Raw genomic sequence first — 26,190 nt, 5'->3', positions numbered from 1 at the left:
AGCTCAGATCTAATAGTATTCAAATGATTCAATTCTAATTTCGGAAGTATTAGAGTAATCTATTCAAGCTCTGTATCGTCAGTCAGATACCATGATTCGATACCTTTTTCCATCAGATACGAAACTAAGTAATCTTAGTATAAATCATTCAGATCTCTTGAGAAACATGATCAGTATCAGATTCAGCTCAGTCTAAGTGCAGTTAAGAACCAGATCACTGTCTTTCAGTTGGGAGTAGGATTCAATACCGAGTGAGTTCAAGGATGGGAACTTACCTACTAGTAGAGGGTGTGATTCTTAGAAGCAATCCTTGCGCTCCCGAACTACGTAGCCAGTGTAGGTTGAGACATCATACCTGCTAGTTGAGGGTAGATGAGGTGGCTTGACCTGTTAGATGAGGGCTCCACCATTCTTGTTTGCGTACCTGATAGATGAGGGTCACATAAAGTTGTCTTTACCGGTGGTGCGGTACTGACACCCTTCCAACTGGGGCACAGGTTGAACCTTGACTTAGCTAGACGAGGCATGTCGGTTAGAAGACTACTTCCCACAGTCTCAGTTTTAGAATCAATCTCAGACATCAAGAAAGAGCTTAATTCAGTGTACAGAATGCAAGACTGTTAGATACAGGCCATCATATATGATTATCTGCACATTCAATGATCCGCTGCTAGATAGGCCGATCTCAAAATCAGTTATCAGATCTCAAAATCAGTTATCAAGTAGTATTATTATCCACAGCTTAAGAGACTACCTGCTAGATAGGGTTGATCTCGGTTTCAGTCAATCATTCTTATTATTAGCAGATTTGAAGACAACCTGTTAGATAGGGTTGCTATCAGTTTCAGAAGCTTCATATACTCGTAATCTCAGTATATCCAGAAATTTTAGAATTTCAGTATATTTAGTATCAGTTACCAGAGTTATTCCGAGTATGCTTAGTGACAGTATGCGCAGTATGTTCAGTAATTACAGATTCTTTATGTATGCTAATCCAACTTTTGCATATTATTCAGTTAAGTTATGTTCATGCATAAGCCCTTGCATTTAGCCTTACCTCGTCTACATACTCGGTATATTTTTGTACTGACGCATTTGCGCTATGGTGTTTTATTTGACACCATAGGTTCAGAGGCACAGGATCCAGAGGATCCCCATCAGTTTAGTCCCAGTCAGGAGTAGTAGCAGTGAGTTCTCTTCTTTCGAAGACGAATCTCAGTTTACTATTATTGCATCAAATTTTTTTTGTATTTTCAATTGACGGAGTTAGTTGGGGACATGTCCCATCAAATCCACAGTTCAGACAGTTTAGAGGCTTTTCAGACGAATGTTGATGTATTAGTATTTAGTTTTCAGTTTTGAGTATGTGCAGATGTATTGAACCTTATGGCCAGTTTCCGCATTTATTTCAGATATTATGCAGTGTACAGGTACAGATATCAGTAAAGGGTTAGCTTGTGGTCCTTCAGGTCCATAAGCACCATGTGACGTCTCGAGATGGGATCTCGGGGCATTACATTTACCATCTCTAAAAGATCCATTCCCCCTTTAAATGTGGTGAGTGAAAGAAATTTTATTTGCTCCCAATCTTATGTCCTGAGCAAGCTTTATCCATGTACTAATTTTGCTTGCCTCCTTTCACTCTCACCTGCAAAACAAATCAAGGGTTAACTTTAGGAATCCAGACAAGCTTGGGTCCTTTCTTATGAGAAAAATGATGTATGAGGTTCCTTCTAGCCCATTGAGGCAACAAGTTATGTGACCTGTTTCTCTGACCAGTTTTAATCTTCTTGTTAGCTTGTGCTAACATAGAACCAGATTCTTTTGCTAGGCTTATGCTTCTTGATTTGTTTTTTGCTGCAACTGGACATTCAGTGGTTGGATGCCCATGATTACCACATATATAGCATAAATCCTTAGTAACATTAGAGCTCTTGAAAAAACTCGATCCAGCCCTTTTACTGTGAGTTTTTTCACTGAGTTTATGAACAATTCTTGAGGAATTTGTCCATCTGTTTGCTTTTTCAAGATCAAATTTTAGTTTAGAGATTTTTTGAATTAATTTGATCACTTTTTCCTTTTCATCACTACATTCTTGTTTGGACTAGGTCAATTCAAGGTCAATATTTTCTTATTCATCACTTTTGATTCTTTTTTCTTTTTTAGAAAGAGTCAATTTTAAAATTTTAGATTTGAGAGTCAGGTTTGATAAATCAAGTCTGCTAACCTGTTCCTTAAGAGTGCAGTTTTTCTTTTCAATAGTGTTCTTACAAGTTTCTAGATCAATAAAATCAAACTTGAGACTTGCAAGATTATTGAATAACTCATCCCTATCAGAAGTTAATTCTTAGAAATCATCAATTAGAGCACTTATTAAGGAAACAAGTTTCTTTTTAGAAAATAAATGCAACTTCTCTTTGAGTTCAAGAATACTTACCTCAGAGTTTCCATCATCTTCTTCCATGTTTGAATCTCCAATAGCCATGAGAGCAGTTTCATCATCTTCTTCATCATCTGATTCATCACTTTCAGATGCCCTATGATTTAGATCTTCCATGTCCATCTCATAGGTCTTCAAATTACCAACTAACTCATCAAGGGATATTCTAGTGAGATCCGTAGCTTCTCTTATGGCTACAAATTTGACATTCCACTTAGACTTTGGTAGGACTCTCAAGACCTTCTCTATCTGTTCCTCAGTAGATAAAACCTTTCCTAGAGATGATAACTCATTTACCAACAAAGTTAACTTAGTTATCATTTCTTGTAGTGACTCATTTTTCTCTATTTCGAAAGCCTCATATTCAGTGAAAAGTAATGCAATTTGAATTTTCTCACTTGGCTAGTGCCTTCATGTGCATTCACCAATGCATCCCAGATTTATTTAGCAATGTTGCAATTAGACATTCTATTGTACTCAGCTGGACCAAGACCACAAACAAGAATGTTTTTGGCTTTTGCATTTTTTTGTAGTGCAACAAGATCTTCCAGGGTGAATTCGCTCCTTACCTTTTTCACTTATTCTCCATCCACCGTCTTCATGAAAATTGTTGATCCATCAATAATTCTATCCCATAATTCATAATCTACACTTTGAAGAAACATTTTCATTCTAGTTTTCCACCAAATGAAGTGAGAACCATCAAAGAGTGGAGGTCTAATAGTGGATTGACCTTCACTGTGACCAGTAGGTGGTGCGGAATTCATCATATTGATCTTTGTCTTAGGTGCTAGCCCTTTTTAAGACAACCTCTCTTTGATACCACTTGTTAAGAATTCGTGTCCTACTGATTATCTTATTTTTGCGTAACTGTTGCCTATCGATGAAACGGGTTACCTGACATGTTCCAAAGAAGTAGTAAAACAGAAAGCAAATAACACAACAATTTTTACGTGAAAAACACCTAGCTCAAAAGGTGTAAAAAACACGACGTGCACGTCTGCAGGATTTAACCCCAACTTTACTAAATAACTCTGAGCCTCAACAACGACTGATTACAAAACTCGTGTAACCAACAAATAGGAATTATAAACTCTAATTCCTTCAACTCAACGACTAAGAATTATAAACTCTAATTCCTAACTACACACACATCTCCCACGGTATGCGTTCCCAAAGTCTCTGAGTTTTTCCCAACTTGAAGACTAGCTCCTAGTTCAGTTTATAACACACTGAAACTAATATTATATCAATAGTTCAAACACAATAAACAACTCTAAAAATCAATGCTAAAACTCTTAGCTGAATTCTACACTTAGGACCAGGTTCTTCAATGTGTTTCTTCAGTGATTGAGTAGCACTTGGTGAAGTCAATATGTCGATTGTGCTTTTCTTCTTTGTAAGTGCGTAAATTATTCTGATTGATACATCTTCTATTTAAGCACAACTCTTCAAAGAGTCATTTTTTATTTCAAACTCCTCATTTAATTAGAACTCTCATTGCATAGAGTTCCACTTCAAGTGAGACTCCTTCAATTCCAACTTTTGTCTCCTTAGTGTTGTAGTAAAACTCCAACTCTTTGAAGCAGCACATGTTAATTTATCAGAATCTTTCTGATATACTCAGAAGTGAAACTTCTTAAATCAGCCAATTTATCAGGACATTTCATACTCAGAAGTGAAACTCCTTCACGCAGGACTCCTTTTTCAACTCAACTTGCTTTCCCTTATCATTAAGTTTTTTAATCAAATTCAACTTGTTATATTCCCCACATGATAAGTAACTTGAGTATATCAGAATTAAGCTTGCTTATTCGTTCCTGTCTTTAAGCAATCTTGTCGCATCTATCAGTGAAACTGGAAATCTGCTTTCCTATGCGTTACCAGCTCAAGTAACATGTTTCATTCATGTGTCAGTTTGCCAATCATCAAAACTACATAGTACCCAACTCAGTAAAATCCCATAAGTGGAGTCTAGGAAAGACAGAACATTCGTTGATGTAACCATTAACTTGTGGAGGTAGAGAGGCTGTTTCAAAAAAAACTCTCGGCTCAATAGCACTATTACTGTTCATTCTCAAGGGGATGCTGTAATAAATTCGTTCGGTTATATATAAATTGTTGAATGCCCTTGAATTAAAGAATTACTTATATAAATTTCTTGCTCCGCCATCGTCCGGAGAATGAAGTAAATATATACACATACTTACTGAGGTTACTATACAAAATGAAACTCAAACATCTGGGATGAACTTATGATTGTAAAGATTGATATTAAGTCCCTGTCTGAGGGTAGACAAACATGAAACGTGTGCCATTAGTTATTACCACAAAAGCTAGAAGAATCTATGCAAGACAGAGATGTGAAAGTATATTAGGTTGGAGGAATTAGGAAAGCAAAAAAAATTTTTTTTTTTTTACATAAAATCGTGTAAAAATAGTAGGTCATTTATCAAAACTAGGAACTTTTTATAATCGAGAAATCCACGAGGACCAAGTGGTGCATGCAAAACTTCAATTTAGCTGCATCAATAATCATTCTTGTTTTGTACTATTAGCATATCTGATGTCAATAAAAGTACAATCACTCAATGATTTTAGAAAAAAATTGCTAGTTCAATAGACTGATGATTTCACCAACAAAAGAACAAGGGTAGCTGGAGAACTCCAGCGAGGGTACAGCCAAGTTCAATTATACAAATGTAGGACAAGTTAACATTTAAAGTTGGGACACCCTACTAGAAGGTACTTCACTAAAGCAGTTAGTTGCAGACAACATCACGAGCTATCTTACATTATTGAACCCCTACTCCCTCTGTTTCAATTTGTTTTTTCTCGCTTTGACCTGACACGGAGTAGAGAAGACTTTTGAATCTTGTGGTCTTAAACTTTCCGTGTGGAAAGTTGGAATTGAATAGTTGTCGAAAAAGGAAAGAGGCAGTAGACTAGAAAGGAAAGAAAGGCGAACATATTGAAACGGAGGAAGTACTTGATCTTCAGAACCCGTTTTTCACGTTGAGACCTCAATTATTTGAGCATTCAATGATTCCTGTGATCTCTGCTGCAGTTACCTGAAAAAACATAAAAAAAGTTACCCAAACTTCATTTTCTACAATTATTGTTTCCACCCTTTTACGGCTCAGAAAGTTACAGTACCACTGTCTCCTTAATAAGCACCACACCACCAGGATTGTTGACATGTTAGTGTTTACGAGGAGTTTTAAACTGATAAAAGTTATGTTACAATTGTTGATGGTTAGGTTTGAAACATAAACAAGTTAGTGCAACAGCTAATACCAATAAACACTTCAACTCATGGATTTGTGTTATAAATCCAACCAGTAATAACATGTAGATCATACTCTTCAGCCTTTAAAGAAAAAGGAGCAAATGAACTTGAGAATTGTGAGAAATCGACTCTTGAATAAGGAAATATGAACCATTGGGATAACAGTAGTAGGCAGAACTTTGAGGAGACATACAGGCCCCTTTATATGAATTAAGCTAATGATTCCTTCCCACTGTTTTTCTTGGACAAAGCTAACATCAAACAAAAATAATTAGGACCTATCAGCAAATACACCTGGGCCTGTCTTTATAGTAGGAAAATGAAGTTGTTTAACCACAGATTTCCAATACATGCAACACCCTGCAGCTAGCGAACGTGAGAAGATTGTTATTTGTGTCCACTCCACAACTGGGTCACTGGAATATGCTCCACGAGGCTAAAGGATACATGTGAGTTAAATTTGCAGTATGTGATACACAATGAGCTTCAAAAGGTATAAACAGGTTCGGTCAAGGCCAACATCTGTAGTGTTTCAAAGTTAGCGAGAAGTTCATGCTAAATTGCTCGAAGTCGGGTGCGGATCTAAAGGTTGGATTCTTCTTCATTTAAATTTTAGGATCTGAGTGTGCATACGGGTGCTGGGATACGCCAATAAAATGTATATTATTACATATAAAGTATATATCTTGAATCCTTGATCAATCAAAGCAATTGAACTAAAATTAATAAAATTTAATTCTTTACACTACCAAATATTTTATTCATAAGATATCTCATGTAACAGCCAAACATTCTCATTCTCATACTTTCTTGATCATATAATATATATACATATATCCAAATCAAATCAAATACCCGATCAATCAATATTTCTTGGTCATAGATATAGTCAAAGCACCCAAGGTACGTTAACCAAATCCTGTGTGGATCCCAAACCCACACCATCATGTTGACACAGGTGAGGCAAGGATTTTGTGGAGTCCGAGAAACACGGATTTATCTATACACACCAAACCACTGACTTATGCTGATTAAACTGATAATAACCAGAAGTTATCTTGTTATATGCACAAATGAGACACTCTTCACCTTCTATGTAACGCTTAATCAAACAATATAAGGGTAAGATACCTAAATAAACACTTAAACTATGAAAATAAGCAAGTACACTGTTGAATTATGATAGATATGTTGGAATTAGGAAGTTCAAAATCTAGGAAAGGTAGATTACCACATTAAGAAGGTAGACCTCTGAGGAGAAGATGGGCCAGTGGCCAACAATCCTCTTCAACATGTGATGCTTATGCAATCTGCAGCATTAACCAACATTCACAGAGAAATACCGCTGCCAGCAGAAAAGTAAGTTTGAAACGAAGGTCAGTCACTCAGCACATCCTAATATGTCTTCCAGGAAACAAAAGGTAAATATAAGCTACGACATCTGATACAAGCATATCTTTGTAAAGATGTTTAATTAAATCAATGTATCCTTACTTACACATTACATAGCTTATATTTATGGAGATGTTTAATTAGATCAATGTATCCTTACACATTAAGAAGTGATTCGCATAGAAGCTCTTATTTTCTCTTTGAATAAGAATATTATTTAAATTTATTATCTGGAAAAAACTATCCCAATTTAGCAGAAGATAATGACCATAAAAGAGAACAAAGGGACGGAGTGCCACAACAAATCAGTTTAACCATGGACAAAGGGGAAGTTGAGATTACAAAGGAGCAATGAGTGTTGGCAAATAACATCTCAGATCAGTTAGAAAGAGGTGCAGATTTAGGTGACAAATGATACACCCTTGTTTAGGAGAATAAAAAGATAAGAAATAGCATCATTTCTACCAAACAAAAAGAATTAGAGGGACAAGCAATTTTCTGACAAGGGCAAATGGGCGTGAAGGCAACTGCTTCTAGTTTAGCTGTTAGGCTAAAACACGGCACAAACAGTCTCACAATTGTAAGTGGAGGCAGCACAAGCATAAATGAGCAACTATACGAACATCCCACTTCTTCAAAGCTCTTTCTTGAGCAACATAAAAGAAAAGAGCTATTGAAACATGCACCTCCTACTCAACCCCCATTCTCCCAAAAGAAACCCAAACCGGGAAGAGATGACAATAACACCATCAAAATGATAGATAACTCAAACTAAGAAGAATTACGTTTTGCCCAACAACTTATGATAAGCTCAAAAAGCTTCTTAAAAACGCATCAATGCCCAATACAGAATCAATGAAAGAACAAAAACATCTTGCAGGAGGGAAAAAGTACATTTCTTAAAACCAATTACAGAAGCAACAAAACCTCAGTCATGTAGAGAGGGGAAATGTTTCTCATTAGTGAAACCAAACAACACATCCAGAGAACATATCAATAATAAATTTATAGATCATCACACAATCTACTACCATTTATAATAACAAACATCTATTACATTTATAATACCACTCTAGATGACTTAAAAGTCTGCTTAACATATGTGGCAAATAAGAATAAAATACTGGCTTGAATTAGGAGGACTCAAAGTGAGACAATACAAAATGAATAATGTGGAAGATTACAATAATGGCATAGCCTTCTAATCTCTGAACATAACACTTACAACAATTACCACCAGCCGATTACCTTAAAATACACACTGCAATTTAAATGACGTTGTCTACATCGTCTTAACCAACCTTCCCCTTTGCCTTCTTGCACTCTTCCAATTCCTTCAACCACAAATCACCAAATTCACAATCTTTCCAAGCCTCAAACCAGGGTCCACCAAGTGTATAGTGAATTGCCTTAGGAAGTGTAGCGGGATCACCCTCAACGACCTTATTATGCCCCACAAGGAAGTTCCACACAAATGGAACCTCCCCAATCTCCTCATCCTCCAACCACATGAATCGATGAAGAAATGCCCCGGACTCAGAATTCACCACCTCGGGTGTTAAAGCCCGGTTCTTTGGATGCCCACAGTTATAAAGAACCATGGATGACCAATTCTTCCGAGGATAAACAGTCTGCACTGCACCATCCATTTTCGTAGTCTCTTTCGGAGTATAGTCATGTTGTACACACATTAAAGCATATTTATCATCAACCCTATCCCTCAATTCTTTAATATCACCTAAGTACAAGAAATCACAATCAACAAACATAGCCCAACCCTCATAATCAGCCAAATGGGGTGTCAAAAATCGCGAAAACGAAAACTCAGTGCTTTCCAATTTCCCTCTTTCACGCCAATACAACCCCTGTTGCCTCAACTCAGATTGCTTAATGGGTGTTATCTCAAGTGGGATTGATGATCTTTTCAAAAGGGAATAACGACAAACCTCATAAGCAACATCTTCTCGTGGATCATAGCCTATAAAAATCTTGAACGGCTTGGAATTTTTGGTTCCATTGCTTAAAATTGGATCAGAAACAACAAAAGGGGTCTCAGATTTCGTTACATCAACGCCATTTGAATACAAAGATTTCACAGTAGACGACATTACAGTCCTGCAAATTGCAAAATCAAGAAAATTTTAACACCCTGAAAACAAGAAAAATGTCACATTAAGGTACATATTAATTAATAACGAATCTTGGAACATAATTATGACTCAAAATGGATTAAACATACCTTGTTATTAGATCTGGTTTGGACTGGTAAGAGAAAACAATCTTTTTTTTTTCTTTCTTTTTTGGTAAGAAAAAGAGTCAAAGATTTGTCGTAATAATTGTGAGGGATCACGAGAAGGAGGGGAGACTATTTATAGATAGCAGCTTTTACAGTTAAATTCACTACCGACACAAAAAACTAGATGAAGAGAGGGATTATTTTGCCTAATCTATGGGAGTTTTATGTATAATTTCTTACTAAACTCGTTGTATGGCTAAGCTGTTTGACAATATGCCTCACTCAACCAAAATGACAAATTAGGAGGGTAATAATAATACAAAGGCTTTTGTTTTTTTCTTCCTTTCATGCAATAGACGTAAACGAGCTGTTTTTCCTATTTGGTATATGATGTTGTTATTGTTACGAAAGAAAAGAATAACTATAATTAAGGACGTAAATAGCAGATCGAAGCAAGTTAATAAATTTGATGGATTATTAATTCATTTAAATATGATTTGGAAATTAATAATGGAGAATAGCTCAAAAGATTTTAAGTTTTGTGTGGAAGACACGAGTTGGCATTCTGATGGAGAGGGTAGACACGTGATTGACTACTGTTTTTTTTCGTTTGTTTAGTTTTTAATCTCTTGCAAAATAGAGCTTTACACATGTTTCTTCATTCTCCCTATACTTGCTCTGGATCTGAAAAAATGTTCGATTTATTATAAGATATTAAAACTCTCATTATGCATAAAGTTTGGGGAAGGATACGACCACAAGAGTCTACTGTACATACTTTTACCTTACATTTCTACCCGATGCTATTTTTAAAAATTAAATCTGTGACTCCCTGTCACATGCATGCCAGTAATTTTATCGGCTACTCCGAGTTATTATTTAAATGCAACAAACTAATTTTCCTTTTTTTCGTTAAATCATTTTAATTTGTATTAGATTATGGCGGTTTGTGTCTGTCTTTACTCTTAAACCATTGTTATTACAAGTAATTTTTATCGATCTTTGCTAGCTAGATGTCGGAGTTTGGATTTCACGGATGCCAATGAACCGACTGACACTACTGTAGGATTATGGAAAATTTTATAACGGGAGAGTCACGACCAACAAAAGTTGTGTGATCCTTCATTAATTTTTTGACACATGAATTGTCGGCTCCTGTCTTTTTAATTTTATAATGAAAGCAATGAATAAGAAAGAGAAAATATATTTATATAATTCATATGGGTCTTAATTGGTAAAATAAATTGTATTAACTAAATATATAAAAAAAAAAAAGAGAATTATATGGCTCTTGTATGCAAAAACATGTACGGTAGAAATACAATTTTTTTCTTTAAGCTTTCATAAAATTTCCATAAACTTTTGATCATTATTTGAGATAAAAATTACACCAAATTTATGTACTGATCCTATTTTTATTAATAGAAATTTCATTTATTTAAATTTATGATTTCTTTTTAAAATTTACAAAAAGACATATTTTTGTATTTAGAACAATAACATTTCCCATGAAATATTGTAAATGAGATTTGGGAAAGGTAGAGTATCTGCAAACTTTATCAGAGGGGGTGCTTCATCTTTTTTATTTTATTAATAATTTAATCATAAAATAATATATAATTTTTACTCCCAATTAATAATTTATAACAACACCAATTTTCGGGTTATAAAATACTATATTTTATCTCAATTCAATTTTTTTTATTTTTTTAAATATGTACCGAGTCAAAACTTTCACATAAATATATAAAATAATATTTCAATGTTTTAGATTAGTAGAAAAATAAGTATTTAACATTTTACCTATAAAAGTGTAAATTCTATTGGAAAACAAACTCAAAACTGTTTTTAAAGTCAAACAATGAATTTTAAATATAAATGAAAAAAATTATTCAGAAAAAAAAAAGATACTCACATTTTAATATTTTATAACTAAGAAGAACCTTATAAATATTGATAGATTGAATTTTATTGCATTTTAATTATAAAATTGAATAAATAAGCATATTGTCTATGTGTCAATTTTACACATATTTTATATATTTTATTTTACGTGAAAGTTTTGACTCGGTATATATTTAAATAAATAAATAATTTTAAATTAAGATAAATATAGTATTTTATAACCGAAAAATTTATGTTGTTATAAATTATTAATTGAGAGTAAAAATTATATATTATTTTATAATAAAATTATTAATAAAATAAAAGAGATGAAGTACTCCCTCTGATAAAGTCTGCATACACTCTACCTTTTTCAAATCTCATTTGTGATATTTCGTGAGAAATATTATTGTACTAAATATAAAAATATATCTTTTTAAAAATTTTAAAAAGAAATCATAAATTTAAACGAATGAAATATCTATTAATAAAAATAGGATCTATACATAAATTTGTTGTATTTTTATCTCAAATAATGATCAAAAGTTTACGTGGATTTTTATGAAATCATAAAGAAAAAAATTATACTTTTACCGTTCATGTTTTTCATACAAGAGCCATATGATTCTCCTCTTTTTATTTTTTATATTTATTTAACACAATTTATTTTACCAATTAAGACCCATATGAATTATATAAATATATTTTCTCTGTCCTATTCATTGATTTTATTATAAAATCAAAAAGATAGGGGCCATAACTTATTTGTCAAAATATTGATGAAGGGTCACACAACTTTTGTTGGTTGTGACTCTCCCACTGTAAAATTTTTCGTAGTAGTAAGTATTGAATAAACAGAATTGGGCTATAGCTTTCCATTTTTATCAACTTAATAAAATGATTAAAGTAAAGTAAAAATTACATATATAACGACATATTTACTAATAATTACTAAAATTCCTAATTTTTTTCAAAATCTCCTAAAATCTCAACATTTGACTTATACATAGTACAAATACAATTAATAATTAACTAAATCAGCACGTTTTAAGAGATGTAACAGATTAGTTTGCATTAAATAAGCATTTAATCTAACTAATTAAGGTAAAAAATAAAATGAAATCCCACAATTTATGCTAATCAGAATATTACTCCACCACATTAAAACTAATAAACGCTTTTGTATTATTTTTTTGAAATTAAAAAATCTTCATTCTTCTTGTTCAGAGAAAACATACCAATTTTTTTTTATTTGATTTGTCAATTTAAAATTGAGCATTCCTTCAATTACTATGCCAAAAGATCGGACAAGAATTTATTTTTATGAGAAAGTTGGTGTTGTAATGTGTTTGAAAAGTCCATCAAAAAAAGTTGCAGAAATTATTAGTTATAAATCTAATTCTACTTCTCCTATGCCTTTGTTGGATATCAAGGGAAACCAAATCATTACTGATTGCAAACATAGTGATATTAAGGTTGGACAAATCTACAAGGACAAGTGTACTCTCATTTCGGTTATGGCACGATTTGCAATTGAGCATTCCTTCAATTACTATGCCAAAAGATCGGACAAGAAAAGATATGTTATGTTTTTTATGTAGCTGGTGTTGTTAATTTTGTGTACACTAAGTTAATTTTGTATTTAATGTTTGGTTATTTTACATTTTTTTTTGTGTTTATATTATTAACGCCGAGATACATTTTGTCCTGAAAATGATACATTTTGCTCATCTTTTATCTCAGTTTATGAATTTATTTTTAATTATGTTTCTTTTTGTGTTTTAGTTTCACATACATAATAGAAATGTCCTAGATACATAGAAATGTCCTAGATACGTGTTGTAAAATTTTCTAGATACATGTTGTACAAGTTTCACGCCGAGATACATTTTGTTATGAAAATGATACATTTTGCCCCATCTTGTATCTCCATTTATGAAGTTATGTTTAATTATGTTTCTTGTTGTGTTTTAGTCATGACGTTATGTTAATTTGGTCGAGATACATCTTTATGATAAAAGATACATTTTGATCATCGTGTATCTAGGTGAATATATTGATGTCTAATTATGTATCTCGGTGAATATATTAATGTCTTATTATACAGTTTGAAAGTAACTCAAGATTAAAAAGTTGAAGTTTTGTTTTCATTGATTCAGTTATATCGTACGATGTCGTTTAGAGGATTATGTTTGGACATTTAAAGTATCATCTCGGTAAGTTGTGTTACCACCTAAATACAAACGTCAACCTGGAAGGCCAAAGAAAAACAGGCACAAGAAATCAAGTGAAACAATGACATCAAGCAGTAATTTTTGCGGAAGATTTGGTTATGAAGGTCACAACAGGCGCACTTGCAACTTCTTTCCAAAGAAGGAGATTAATGAATAATGTTGAATAGTTCCTTGGAATGTTGCTGGATTTTTTTATCTATTTTGTTCGACATTTTAGTTGATGAGATTCTTGATTTTTTTATGAAATTTAGAAAAAGATATTTACCGAAATAAATAGCATTCTTTGTTAATTTTTTATTTAGTTATATATGTTTTGATGGTGTATTTTTTCGTGACACATAAAGTAGAAATTTAGATATATTGAACTGACAATGTTATTATACATTCTATTAGTAGTTCTGCCATAGTGAACGATAGAAAATAGATACATTCTTATAGTATGTATTGATATCGCCATTAAATTTATAGATTCAATTTTAATAAATATGTATCGTTTGTAAAATATAATTTGTCAATATTATTAAGATTTAGTAATATGAGTTCTGCTACAATTTGTTATGCAGGTTATAGTCAAACATCTTTTTTCAATAATAAAAAGGGTTGCAAATACATAAAAATGTAATAATTTGTTGGTTACTTGTAACACCCCGTATTCAAGTACATATATTGGCGTATTCAAGTACGTGTATTGGTCTTATTTATATGGAATTAATTTTATTTTATTTTATTTATACCGAAATTTGTCCGTCGATGGTTCCATACGAAGGTTATTGAATAAGATTTTCAACGATATAAAGATTTCCAAAAACAGATAGGTTTCGGATATAATCGAGCATGTTTGAAACTATAAAACGGTGGCCGGGATATTGGGAATAGTAAATGTGCAGGAAAATTTCCTGCACACAAACTACTGAGGCCAGCCATTTTTTTGGGTCAACTTTAAACGATCATAACTCCCTTAATATAATGAACTGGGAGAGCTGCCACCTATGAAAAGAAAGATCTTTGAGTCTTCTTTCCAATGCAATTGGTTTCATCCAAATCTGACATCTAAGTAATGAGTTATACTCATTTTACTTTAGCCTCTCAAAACAGATTTTTAGGGTCAACTTCAAACGATCATAACTCCTTGTACAGGACGAACTGGGTGGCCTACTTTATATTAAATGAAATCCCTTTGAATTATCTTCCAACGATACCAATTTCACCCAAATCCGATATCGAAGCAAAGAGTTATGGTCGATTTACTTTAGCCTATCAAAACAGTCCACCATGGACAGATTCGGATTTACTTAAATTTTAAGGGCAATATGGTCATTTTCCATCACCTCATGGACGAAAATTGGTCATTATATACATATACTTAGCCTCATATCCATCATTTATCATCCAAATTATTGAAGAATAAGAAACCCTAGCCTAAGTTCAACTCCAATTATCTTGTGATTCAACCGTAGAAAATCCAAATTGATTCCGTAGTTGTGTTCACCGTCTCAAGGGCTTCGAGAAGCACCCCTTATTTGTGCCAACAGTACTTCGAAATCAAAAGGGCCATTTTATGGTAAGGATGTAAATTATGTTGGTGTTATTTATATGGATATGTATATATATATGCATGTGAGCATAAAAAGTATGTTATTTGATTGTTGTTGAAAGATGATTGGAAATGATGTTGGATTATTCTTGTGCATAGTTGGATTATGTTGAATTGTGAAGGGATTTGGTGTGATGATGTGGTATTGAAATGATGATTATATATATGTATACACATAAACCGATTGTTCAAGTTGGTTTTTGGAATGCTTTGCAAATATTGGTTGTATGGAATTATGGAAGAGAATTGTGGTGTTGGGTTGCTAATACTAGATGCCAAACATTTCATTGTAGATAAGTGATTTGTAAAGGCGGGAAGTTGTGTTGAATTGGTATCCGAATCTACAACGAGGTATGTAAAGCATACTCTAACGATGTTCTTTGGCATGAAAACACCAATGTTCCATCAAGTAAGATTCCGAGGTTGTCCAAAAACATGTATTGTTCTACAATACCAACGAAGTTGTTTCCATTCTATAAAGTCTCAAAATGTTTCATTGATATACGAAAGGCTCCTATTTCATTGTTGTGATATTGATGATTCCGAAACACATTGTTGATGTACCAATGAGTCTGTATTACATCGTTATTGTATAAAAAGTCTATTACTTGGTTCCTATTGATGTATCATTATTCCAAAGGTACTATATTGGCATGAACACTAATGTAATAATCTCAAAAGCTTTTGAACTAAGTTATTGGAAAGATCTCTTATGTGTGTTACTTGATATACGTGTGGGTGGTAGCTCAGGGGCTTAAGCCTAGAATGGGCCGATCCCGATATTTGATATGATTACAGTTGATATGTACTGGGGGCAGCCTAATGGTCACAGTACGGTACAGTATTGATTATTGTTAGGTGGTTGGAGGTTCGGGAGGAGGAGGTAATGGCGAATGATAATTGTAAAGAATGAAATGAACGAATGTATACCGTTCCACAAATGTGTTTGAATTCAAGAACCCAATTTAGATTAATGATAAGATAATGTACATGATCCTAAAAGTGTTTATGAAGTGTGGTTCACTTCTATTATGATTTATTCACTTGCGTCTGATTTTCTTGATCCCCCATACCACATATGATTATTTACAGCTTTACATACTCAGTACATATTTCGTACTAACGTCCCTCACGGGGGACCTGCATTTCATGTTGCAGGCACAGGTGCTTCAGCTCATTCACAACATAAATAGGAGCCAGGTCATACAGCTATTGTTGGTGAGCTCCAGTTTGCTTCGGAGCTTTCCGAGTCGGTCCCTTATGTTTTGTTATTGTACAGGAGTCATGTGTGGGCGGGGGTTTGTCCCGACCCTAGTTATGTCATGTATATCCTAGAGGCTTTGTAGACATAAGGAAGGGTAAAGTCATGGAAGTTTATATAGTGATGTTATATTTGTATATGTGGTGGCCCCGACGGCCAAGTATTATATATATTTATATTTGTGCGTGTTGTGCTGATACAGGTAATTAGACCCTTCTATATGCAACGAAGTGCTATCCAAATTTTTGGTGACATGTAAGTGAAAGTACAGGTATTTGAACGGGTTCTCCCGGGCCTTCTCGACTTCGGGTGCCAGTCCGGCCCGATGGGATTTTGGGGCGTGAAATTACTATGATTATATAGTAAAATAGTTTCCTTATAATAGATACATACAATTTGAGAAGATATATCTCATATAAAGTTATAGATACAAGATCTAATAATTTGTTTCATATGTAAAATGTAATAGGTTAATATTTTTAAGACTTAGTTCTATTAAGTTATATGATATAATTTGGTATTCATGTAAGATACAACATGAATTATCTATAACAAAAAATTGTTATAGATACATAATACGACAATGTTGTGATGGTTAATACCTATATTGTAATATATCTTTCTTTATTTTAGATACATAAAATTATAAAATACAGTAAAACATGTTGCGTGAAAAAAATATCATAACGATAACATAAATATATCTTTATGTTATTTAGCATTGCGTTAGAATGTTAATGCAAAATAGAAGTAATTATTCATTAAAAAAAATTAATGTATGCTTGTCTAAACGCTACTAACATCATCAAAGTTTATATCATCAACAATGTTTTTAATAGTCTACTAGTCAAAAATTAACAACTAATGAATACGCAAAACACGATCTGTTTCTTTTGGTGTGAACTTCATCCTTGGCCTTGGTGGATCGTCATTCTCACTAAAGTATCCATTGTCTGCTTTTACAAATCCGTACTTGCACAAAAGACTAGCATATCCAGATGCTGTTCAAATTGCAAACAAATGAAATATATGTTACATCAGCCTACCGTACTCATTAAAATTGAAAGAGGTACAAATTAAATGTTTTATATATCTAATGTGATTAATGCAAGTAATAGACAACTGCTTCAGATAATGAAAAAGATACATATTAATACAGAAAGATACATGCTTTGTTGTTATGTATCTAATACAAAATGGGGGCTAGTCTAGCTACTGTCTGATCATGTGCAGAATTTAGGATGCACAGGAACTCCTCATCTAAGGATTTAAGATTAAATTAACTTTTATAAACAAATAATGTAAAAATATTTTTACATTATCAATATATTTAACTTGTTATAACATACTTGTAACGTAATTCAATCCCTAAAAATAAAAAAAAATGAAAAAATTATTTGAGATGCAACAAGTTTACTCTAAGACAGTACAATATATATAAAAGCACTAAGAACATAATACAATAGATACAAGATTATACAAATGTATCTTTAATCTCTACAACATGTATTTTAGCGTGAAAAAATGTATCCTGTGTAATTCTACTTTCAATACCATTTAAATAACACAACAATCATATCAAAACATTTACAGTAACTCACAAATACAAGTTAATATAACATGTATCTTAGAAATAAAAACATTTATCTATTATATTTAAACTTTAAGTAAAATTGAACAAAATTAGATACAAATCAAAGCATTAATAATCACTCACATATACAAGTCCACTTAACATGTATCTATGTATTTATGAACTTGTACTTTGTTATATTAATTTCAATAAAAAATAAAATACACAAGATATAAATAATTTAGCAACAAAAAAATAGATAAACAATGAAATTCTAAACGTATCATGCAACCCAAAATATGTATCTCGGCCTAACATTCAATAGATTTGAACATGCAATTACCTTGGGAAGTTCATCTCTCGAAATTGCTTCGACAATTCTTCTTCTCTTGGCGGGAGCTTTACTTTCAGGACTGTTGGATCCCCTTTTCTTAGAACCACTTTTTTCTTCTTGTCCTTAGAATGTTTTTGCCACAACTTCTCCATAATTTGGGGATCGTTTCTAGGTTTTAATCTATTTTCATCAAAGTCAACAAATTCATAATCAAGACTTCCGGAAACGAAGTTAACAACTTCTGAGATTCTTTGATACTTTCTAATTGAGAAATCCCAAGACTAAAGGAAGGTCCCAAATCTCTATTCATAATGACAATTCAAACAATGAAGCCTAAAAAATAATTAATCGAAGAAATTGCTCAACCAGATCACCCAAAATTTACTCTGTAAACTTAGGCGCAAAATATTTTTTTTGAAAAAAAAAATGTAACAACAATTAGAAGAAATTGAAGCGGATTTTAGGGAGGAAAAATTACCTTACTTCAAGTTTTGAATTGAATGAAGAAGTTGGATAGAAACTGCTCCACAAATTGTGGCGTACAAAGAGGGAGAAGTAAGTTATTTTTGGTAAGAAATCTTTTTTGTGATTGAATGTTTTAACTTGTATCTCAAATTTATCAAAAATTATAAAAAAATTGAGATTTAAGTAATTTTTTAAAAATGAGAAATTTTTAGAAGTTTAGAAACTTATGTAGTGTATTTAGGTAGTTTTTCCTAAAGTAAAATAAAATGGTTATTGCATTTTCTCCATTGAGCATGTAATGCTGGAGTTATATTGCACATTGTCAAAACCTAAACCATTACATAGAATTCTTAGTTTGCAGTTTGCACTAATTACAGCTTCCTTTGAATAGGAGAAATCAACATTTACTTTGAACTATAGTTTGCACAATAACTACTCTCTCCGTTCCATTTTACTCGTCTCAAATTTTTTAATTTGTTGTCCTATTTTACTTGTCTTTTTTTATTTATCAATACACGACAATTTTTTCCCCCTTATACCCTTAGTGTAATTGATTACTCTTTATTATTAGCATTCTTGAAAAATGTTGCAAAGAAGAGTACCATTAAGAGTACACCATTAAGAATATAAATGGTGCTTTGGTATTAGTCATCCATCAATATTGGAACTAACAACGAGACGCAATTAAGAAGGGCAAAATGATAAAGTTACGTTACCAATCATTATTTTTTTTAATAGTTGTGTCATCCCAATTTGAAATGGATAAAATGGGACGGAGGAAATATTAAGTATATGATTTAATATTGTAAATATATATATAAAAAAATTAAAAAAAAAAAAGGCAATGACTTGCTTCCAAAAATTAATGAGGCAATAATGTAGATGAAAAGCTCTGTTGACAAATCTAATGAAAAGGAGGTCGATTTATCAACAATTAACGGTCAAAACACAATTAAACTATTTTTTATTTTTTTTTTGAGTTTCATATCTCAATAATTCATTATTGCTGAGTAGGCCAAATATAGTTTTTAATCGACAACAAACATGTATAGGCCAACTTAACACCGATGTGCATGTATTTTAACATAAAGAGAATCATAGTTTAGGAACATAAAAAATAAATGATGGATAGTTGAGATATGAAATAATAATTTGGTATATTTTTCTTACCATTAACATTCATCGCAAAAAAATCTGTGACCTTTTGGCCTTACCAGATAAAAGAGAATAAACATCGCTTTTTTTTCTTTCCCTAATATAATTTTACTCTCGTTAAACATTAGTATTCATTAATCTCATTACGTCTTGTATTTTACGGTACACGCACAGATTTTTTTAACCCCACAAGAGGTATACGTCAAGGTGATCCCATTTCCCCTTATATTTTCATTATGTGCATGGAGGTTCTTTCCCTTAACCTCACCGAGGCGGTTGATAATAAAGCTTGGACACCTGTCCATCTTTTGCGGGGAGGTCCAGCTCTGTCCAACTTATTTTTTGCTTGCAGATGACCTAATCCTTATGTCCTCTACGAAACATAAGTGTTGTAAAATTGTTGATGCTACCTTAAAAAATTTTTGCGCTTGGGCTGGGCAAAACATTAACAATGCTAAATCCAAAATCTTCTTCTCACTTAACTGTCCAAAAAGGACCCAGCAGTCCATTTCTTCTCAGTTCCTACCTAGGTTTTCCTTTATTCCATAAACCTCCCAATAAGTCAGATTTCTTGTTTATCATTGATAATCTGAAAAAAAAAAAAAAAAGACTCTTCGGCTGGAAAACTAGATTTCTAAACATAGCTGGTCATACCATTTTGGCGAAATCATGTCTCAACAATATTCCGACGCATGTAATGCATTACTTAAAAATTCCTGCGAGCGTCACTAAACAAATTGACCGTATCCAACGCAACTTCGTTTGGGGAACTACTGACTCGGCAAAGAAAGTCCACCTTATTAATTGGGATATTCTGTCCTTGCCTAAGCAAAAGGGTGGTCTGGATTTGCAAAAGTGTAGCATCAAAAACCAAACTATGTTGGTTAAGTTGGCTTGGCGCCTCCATAATAATCCGGAATCACTGTGGGCCTCTATCCTTATCCATAAACATGCCAGAGGATTCTCACCATCTTAAAAATACTAGCCTAATTTGGAAAAACATTATGAAGGGCTGGGCGATCTGTAAAAATTATATTAGATGGTCTATTGGTAATGGGGCTAATATCTCTCATTGGGATGATGTTTGGATTCCAAACACACAACCTGTGTCTACGATTCTTGTTGGACCCTTGAACCTGAACGAGCAGAACTTAAAAGTGCAAGATGTCATTGTTAACAACTGCTGGGATTTAAAAAGTATATCCTTTGACCTCCCTAAGAATCTTCTTCATAAAATCAAGACTATCCCATTACCCCTCCACTGCAATGCCATTGACACCCAGATTTGGAACCTTAATTCTAGTACTTGCTTTTCTACTGGCCAGGTTTACAACAGCTTACTCCTTGCCTCTTCTAAACATACCAACAATCCAGAGAATAAACCCTTTGAATGGATTTGGAAGTTAAAATGTCCCAATAATTAAAATCAAGTTTTTTATATGGCTTTGCTAACATGAAAGGCTGCCAACTAAGTCTCTCTTAAACCATATTGGGATGGATATTGATCCCAGCTGCCCCATGTGTGGTAAACCTGAAACCGTTACTCACATCTTCGTAGAATGCTACCTCGTAAAGATATTCTGGAAAACAATCAACCTAGACCACCAAATTGATTCGTTGATTCATCACTCGAGGACTGATTGGATGGTTAAATGCAAAAATCTTAAGCCTAATCTCAATATCTCGTTATTAAGTTGGAAAGAGCTGTTTCCCTTCTACCTATGGAACATTTGGTTAACTAGGAACCATAACCATCATACCGACCACAAAATACTTATTCCCATCTCCACCCCTTTTGAAAGGGCTATAGAATATCACTACCTTACTACAGGCAACCGTCCTGCAGTCTGCATTCCCCGAAGAACTTGGATTCCGCCTATCAAAGGGTTTAAACTTAACATCGATAGGGCTTTCAATCACGTTTCAAAAAATGGGGGTGCTGGTGGGTGTATTAGAGACGAATGGGGGCGTTGGGTCAGGGGTTTCAGTGCCAATCTTAGCGTTTCTACACCCTATGAAGCTGAACTTTGTAGCCTATTTTATGGTCTTTTACTCGTTCGCAGCATGCAGGTCACTCGTCTGGAAATAGCGACAAACTCTCAGGAGGTAATTAATATGCTTCAATCCAATAACACTCCTAGTATAAGCCTTGTCACGTCGTTCAGGGATCTTCTCCGGAGCCAGGAGAACCCGCAAATGAGGCATGAGCATCGTCAGTCTAATGGAGTAGCTGATCGGCTGGCCAAAGAAGGACTAAAGTCGAACCTCCACCTTGTGTTAAGAAGTTTTTGGACGATGATACCTGCCCTCCATCTCTAGTAGGGCATGTTGAGCCTCAGGTTAATATTAGATAGTATCACTCTAGTATGTTAGTTTCTATAGGGCCTGTTGTGCCCAGTACTTCTATTACCAGTATCTCTAGCACTTGTAATGCCATAATATTGGATAGCCTGCCAGCAGCAAGCTCTGTATTACCCTATGATGCATACTAGTAAATAAATAAAATCATCTTTTAACCCCAAAAAAAAAAACTAGTTAAAAAATATTTGAAGTTCAGTTGAAACAAAAGGTCCAAACTTCCAAGTCTACTACATGATCTCTCTCTTTCTCCCTCTAACATGTCATCCATTTCAATGTTGTGTTGTCATATTCATCAACTCATTCATTTCCACGTTGTATTGTCATAATCATCAATTCACTTTAAACATACATACAAAAAAATTGTTCAAACTAATATATTAGGATGGAGATTTGTAGATTCAACTTCATTATTTTCACCCCCTCACAATTCATACAAGAGTTCAGAAGGTTAATTTCTTTTTTTTTTTCATGACCTTATTCATGACTGAGATCTACAATCGTAACGACAAAAACGTACATGCAAATACAATAATAATAATAAAAGCAAACCTCTTCTCTCACAGGGGAAGACAAAATATACTTCTAAGTAATATAATTGCCTAATTATATCCTCGCATTACATTACTGATCCTATTTTCCTAGAATTAAAGAAGACAAAAAGGAAATAGCCTTATTCCCCCAGTTGGTATCTGTACATGGAGTTATTCTTGGGGTAATTAGGATGATCTCACAGGCGTCCTTGGAGCTACACAAATAATTAATTAACGAAGTTAGTACTATTACTAAATACTAAACATAGTACCAAATTAATTAGTGAAAGAAGAAGGAAGTTAATTAGACTAATTAATTACCTAATCCAATAGCCTCCGAGCTCTTCATCAACCTTATTCTTTTACATGTATCAACAAACATTCTGTATCGGAAAAAGAAAGGATCAGCAAAATAAAAAATCCATTTACATGAGAAACTACATACAGAAATTAGAAAAAATCTTACTAACTCAGTTAGTTATTAGCTATCATAACTTTTGTCTTGTTGGTGAGTGCGTGATCTATACTCCGATGCAATAAAAAATATTTATTTTTTCTAAAAATTACATAAATTGAAATTTAAATAAGACATACTTCCACGGAACATCTCCTACAAGCATCCAGTCCCCATCTTTATCCTCATAAGTTGGTAAATATTCTGTTCCATTTGTAAGATCCATAAGTTTGCTCTCGCTTTCAAAATTACCTGAATTATCGATCGATTCACACAAATCGATATTAATATATATGAAAAAAAAAATTAAAGGACCAAAAATTTTGAAACCATGAATCGTAGAAGTATATATATATATACTTACAGATTGTTAGGCAAGTAAACATGTTTTCTAAAGCATTTAACAGCTCTTGGTAACCGTCGTACGATTCCAGATCTACTTTTCTCAAGTATGGAGCCCCGTCAACTGCCACCTTCACGTACTTGCACTTTTCCATCACGTTTTTCCTGTGTGATCTTACAGGTGGCCATCCCACTACTTGTGCTCTATTATCAAACTAATTCACAATCAGATAGGATCAAAAATTAGGTGTCTACTAACAGAGAGTATGTGGACTTACTTAGTTGTTGGAGGTTTTGATCCAGTAGATATTTCATTTTTCGAGTGATCATCTTTGCATTCGCGGGAAGTTGAGCTTCCTAAGCTTAATTCCATACCATCGGAGATTCCACGTTTTATGCCGGAGATTTGCTTGCGTGATTCGCCGGGTAAACCTAAGGTGAGCTCAGTTTCATTGAAATTGAGGCCGGAGATATTAATCTCCGGCAAGCCGTTCGATGACATTTTTTATTTTGCTTTTCCACTTTGATAGGCTTTACAAAAAATTTAGTACTATTAGACAGTTTAGTGAAATTGATACTCCTATCATTCAAGTGCTTTGGAAAAAAATGCTGTTTGGCCACTATATATTGTGAGGTTGGTGGAGGGAGGCTTTCATGTTGGCCATTCATCTGTCGACGCGTGTCGATAAATGGCGGGTTAACATTTGTACACGTTACAGATGGAAAGTGCCAAAGGGGTGGAGTATCATTTTGTTTATTTCTAAATCTGGGGGCTTTTGGTAGGCTCTCTGTTTGTGCACGGAGCAGAAATTTGACACATTATAGCAATTGTAATAGCAATGGAGGAGTTGTACATACACCCTCAATGATAGTTTGATACGTATTAAACATGAAGACTCAGATCCACCGTGTTACGCCTTTCACATCTCTATCCATAGATGACGTACTGTTGCTGTTGTTTCAATTTATACAATGTATTTAACTGACCATAGAATTTAACAAATTTTGGTTTCGAACACCTCTCACCCAATTAGCAAATAATCCTGCTACTCCCATTTAATTATATACCATATTTCATTATTTTATCATAATGGTTTAAATATTTAATATATTCTATTAATTTATATTAATTAATTATAACTACATATTAAAAGTAAATTATTTTTATTTATTTAATTGGCTATTATGTTCAAAACTAATTTGTTACCACAAATCACAATAATTAATAACTTAAAATATTAATTTTTATAGTAACAACATAATCAATCGCTCTTAATTAATTATCATGAGTCATCTAGGTATTAAGAAAATAAATAATATTTAATAAAAAATAAAATAGACATAAAATGCGAAATTAACTCTTGATGTTTTAAATTAAATTATCGTCTTGCAAACGATGATTTTACTATATCTCCCCTTATTATTAAGAATAATAAAATGATATGTCAATATAAAATATTTATTTTTAATATCATTAATTATTTTTTAATATTAAATTTTAATATTGAAATGACTTAAAATAATTAATTAAAGGTAATAAATTTCAAGGAAAAATTACTTACAAACAGACTTTTGAAATAATAAAAAATTCAATGAAAATTCAAATGGACTTTTGGAACAAACAAGAAATTCAATGAAAATTATGGCCCATAACTGCCACATTTCCAAGTGGTATCCAGTTTCAATAATGGATATGGCCTCCTGCACGTGGCTCCCCAACATGGCATTTTAGGGCATTTTACGTAAATAAATTTCCACGTGTATTCATCAACCAATTGGGTGATTTATAATTATTTCCATATTAACCAAAAAAAAATCACCCAGTTCCACTTAATTATATACCACGTCGCAATATATAATAATTCCATTATTTCATCATAATAGTTTAAATATTTAATATACTCTATTAATTTATATTAATTAACTATAATTACATATTAGAAGTAATTTTTTTATTTATTTAATTGTCTATCATTTTTAAAACTAATTTGTTACCACAAATCACCATAATTAATAAGTTAAAATATTAATTTTTATAGTAATAACATAATCAATCGCTCTTCATTAATTATTATGAGTCATCTAGGTATTAAGAAAATAAATAATATTTAATAAAAAATAAAATAAACATCAAATGTGAAATTAACTCTTGATATTTTAAATTAAATTGTCGTCTTTCAAACGATGATTTTACTATATCACCCTTTATTATAAGTCATTTATGTATTAAAAAATTAAGAATAATAAAATGATATGTCAACATAAAATATTTGATTGATTATCAAAATTATATTAGTGCCACGTAAATTGGGACTGGACAGAAGAAGATATAAAACAACATATATTATATGAATTTGAAAATGAAATAAAAAGTACTGTAAATAACGATATTAACAAAAAAATTTAAAAAGTTGACTGATTTCTGCTTCGGCTGCTTCAATCGTTATTTTAATGTATCACCCGTAATTAATTATTATAAGTCACTTATGGATTGAAAATTAATAATATTAAATTCATGATTTTACTATATCACCTATAATTAATTATTATAAGTTATCTATGCATTAAAAATAAATAATATTTATTAAAAAAATATAAAATAAATATTTATGACATTAATGATTAAGTTGATTCAATCGTGATTTT

At 32.6% G+C, this 26,190-nt stretch overlaps 2 protein-coding genes across 5 annotated transcripts; both read right to left on the bottom strand.

Annotated features, from left to right (window-relative positions):
* Positions 1–4,958: 4,958 nt before the first annotated feature.
* On the bottom strand, positions 4,959–9,946 carry LOC107861851 (protein CDI). Of its 4 annotated transcripts, none has more exons than XR_007053987.1 (4): positions 9,361–9,721; positions 8,370–9,270; positions 6,961–7,074; positions 4,959–5,511 (listed from the first exon to the last, which is right to left on the bottom strand). XR_007053987.1 is itself a non-coding variant. In XM_016707227.2 (2 exons), the coding sequence occupies exon 2, from the start codon at positions 9,227–9,229 to the stop codon at positions 8,414–8,416; it is 816 nt and encodes a 271-aa protein (XP_016562713.1). In that variant the 5' UTR covers positions 9,230–9,236; positions 9,361–9,946; the 3' UTR covers positions 8,108–8,413. The 4 variants fall into 4 exon arrangements, 2 of the variants coding, with proteins under 2 accessions (XP_016562713.1, XP_016562714.1); XR_007053986.1 differs by having other exon boundaries at positions 8,370–9,236; XM_016707227.2 differs by lacking the exons at positions 4,959–5,511; positions 6,961–7,074 and having other exon boundaries at positions 8,108–9,236; positions 9,361–9,946.
* A 12,649-nt stretch (positions 9,947–22,595) lies between these two features.
* LOC107861852 (auxin-responsive protein IAA1) lies at positions 22,596–24,428 on the bottom strand. The gene is made up of 5 exons (XM_016707229.2): positions 23,823–24,428; positions 23,567–23,748; positions 23,343–23,454; positions 23,070–23,131; positions 22,596–22,963 (listed from the first exon to the last, which is right to left on the bottom strand). The coding sequence occupies exons 1-5, from the start codon at positions 24,044–24,046 to the stop codon at positions 22,935–22,937; spliced, it is 609 nt and encodes a 202-aa protein (XP_016562715.2). The 5' UTR covers positions 24,047–24,428; the 3' UTR covers positions 22,596–22,934.
* Between the last annotated feature and the right edge of the window lie 1,762 nt (positions 24,429–26,190).

This window comes from Capsicum annuum, chromosome 3 (assembly GCF_002878395.1).
Source record: "Capsicum annuum cultivar UCD-10X-F1 chromosome 3, UCD10Xv1.1, whole genome shotgun sequence".
Taxonomy (NCBI): domain Eukaryota; kingdom Viridiplantae; phylum Streptophyta; class Magnoliopsida; order Solanales; family Solanaceae; genus Capsicum; species Capsicum annuum.
Note: the sequence above shows the minus strand (reverse complement) of the source record. Positions and strands in the feature narration are given on the sequence as shown.

Coding starts and splice junctions, on each gene's coding strand:
- LOC107861851 (XM_016707227.2), bottom strand. CDS start 9,229: ATGTCGTCTACTGTGAAATCTTTGTATTCAAATGGCGTTGATGTAACG.
- LOC107861852 (XM_016707229.2), bottom strand. CDS start 24,046: ATGTCATCGAACGGCTTGCCGGAGATTAATATCTCCGGCCTCAATTTC. Junction 23,749..23,822: donor TCAAAACCTCCAACAACTAA/GTAAGTCCACAT, acceptor GTTTGATAATAG/AGCACAAGTAGTGGGATGGC. Junction 23,455..23,566: donor GTTTACTTGCCTAACAATCT/GTAAGTATATAT, acceptor TCGATAATTCAG/GTAATTTTGAAAGCGAGAGC.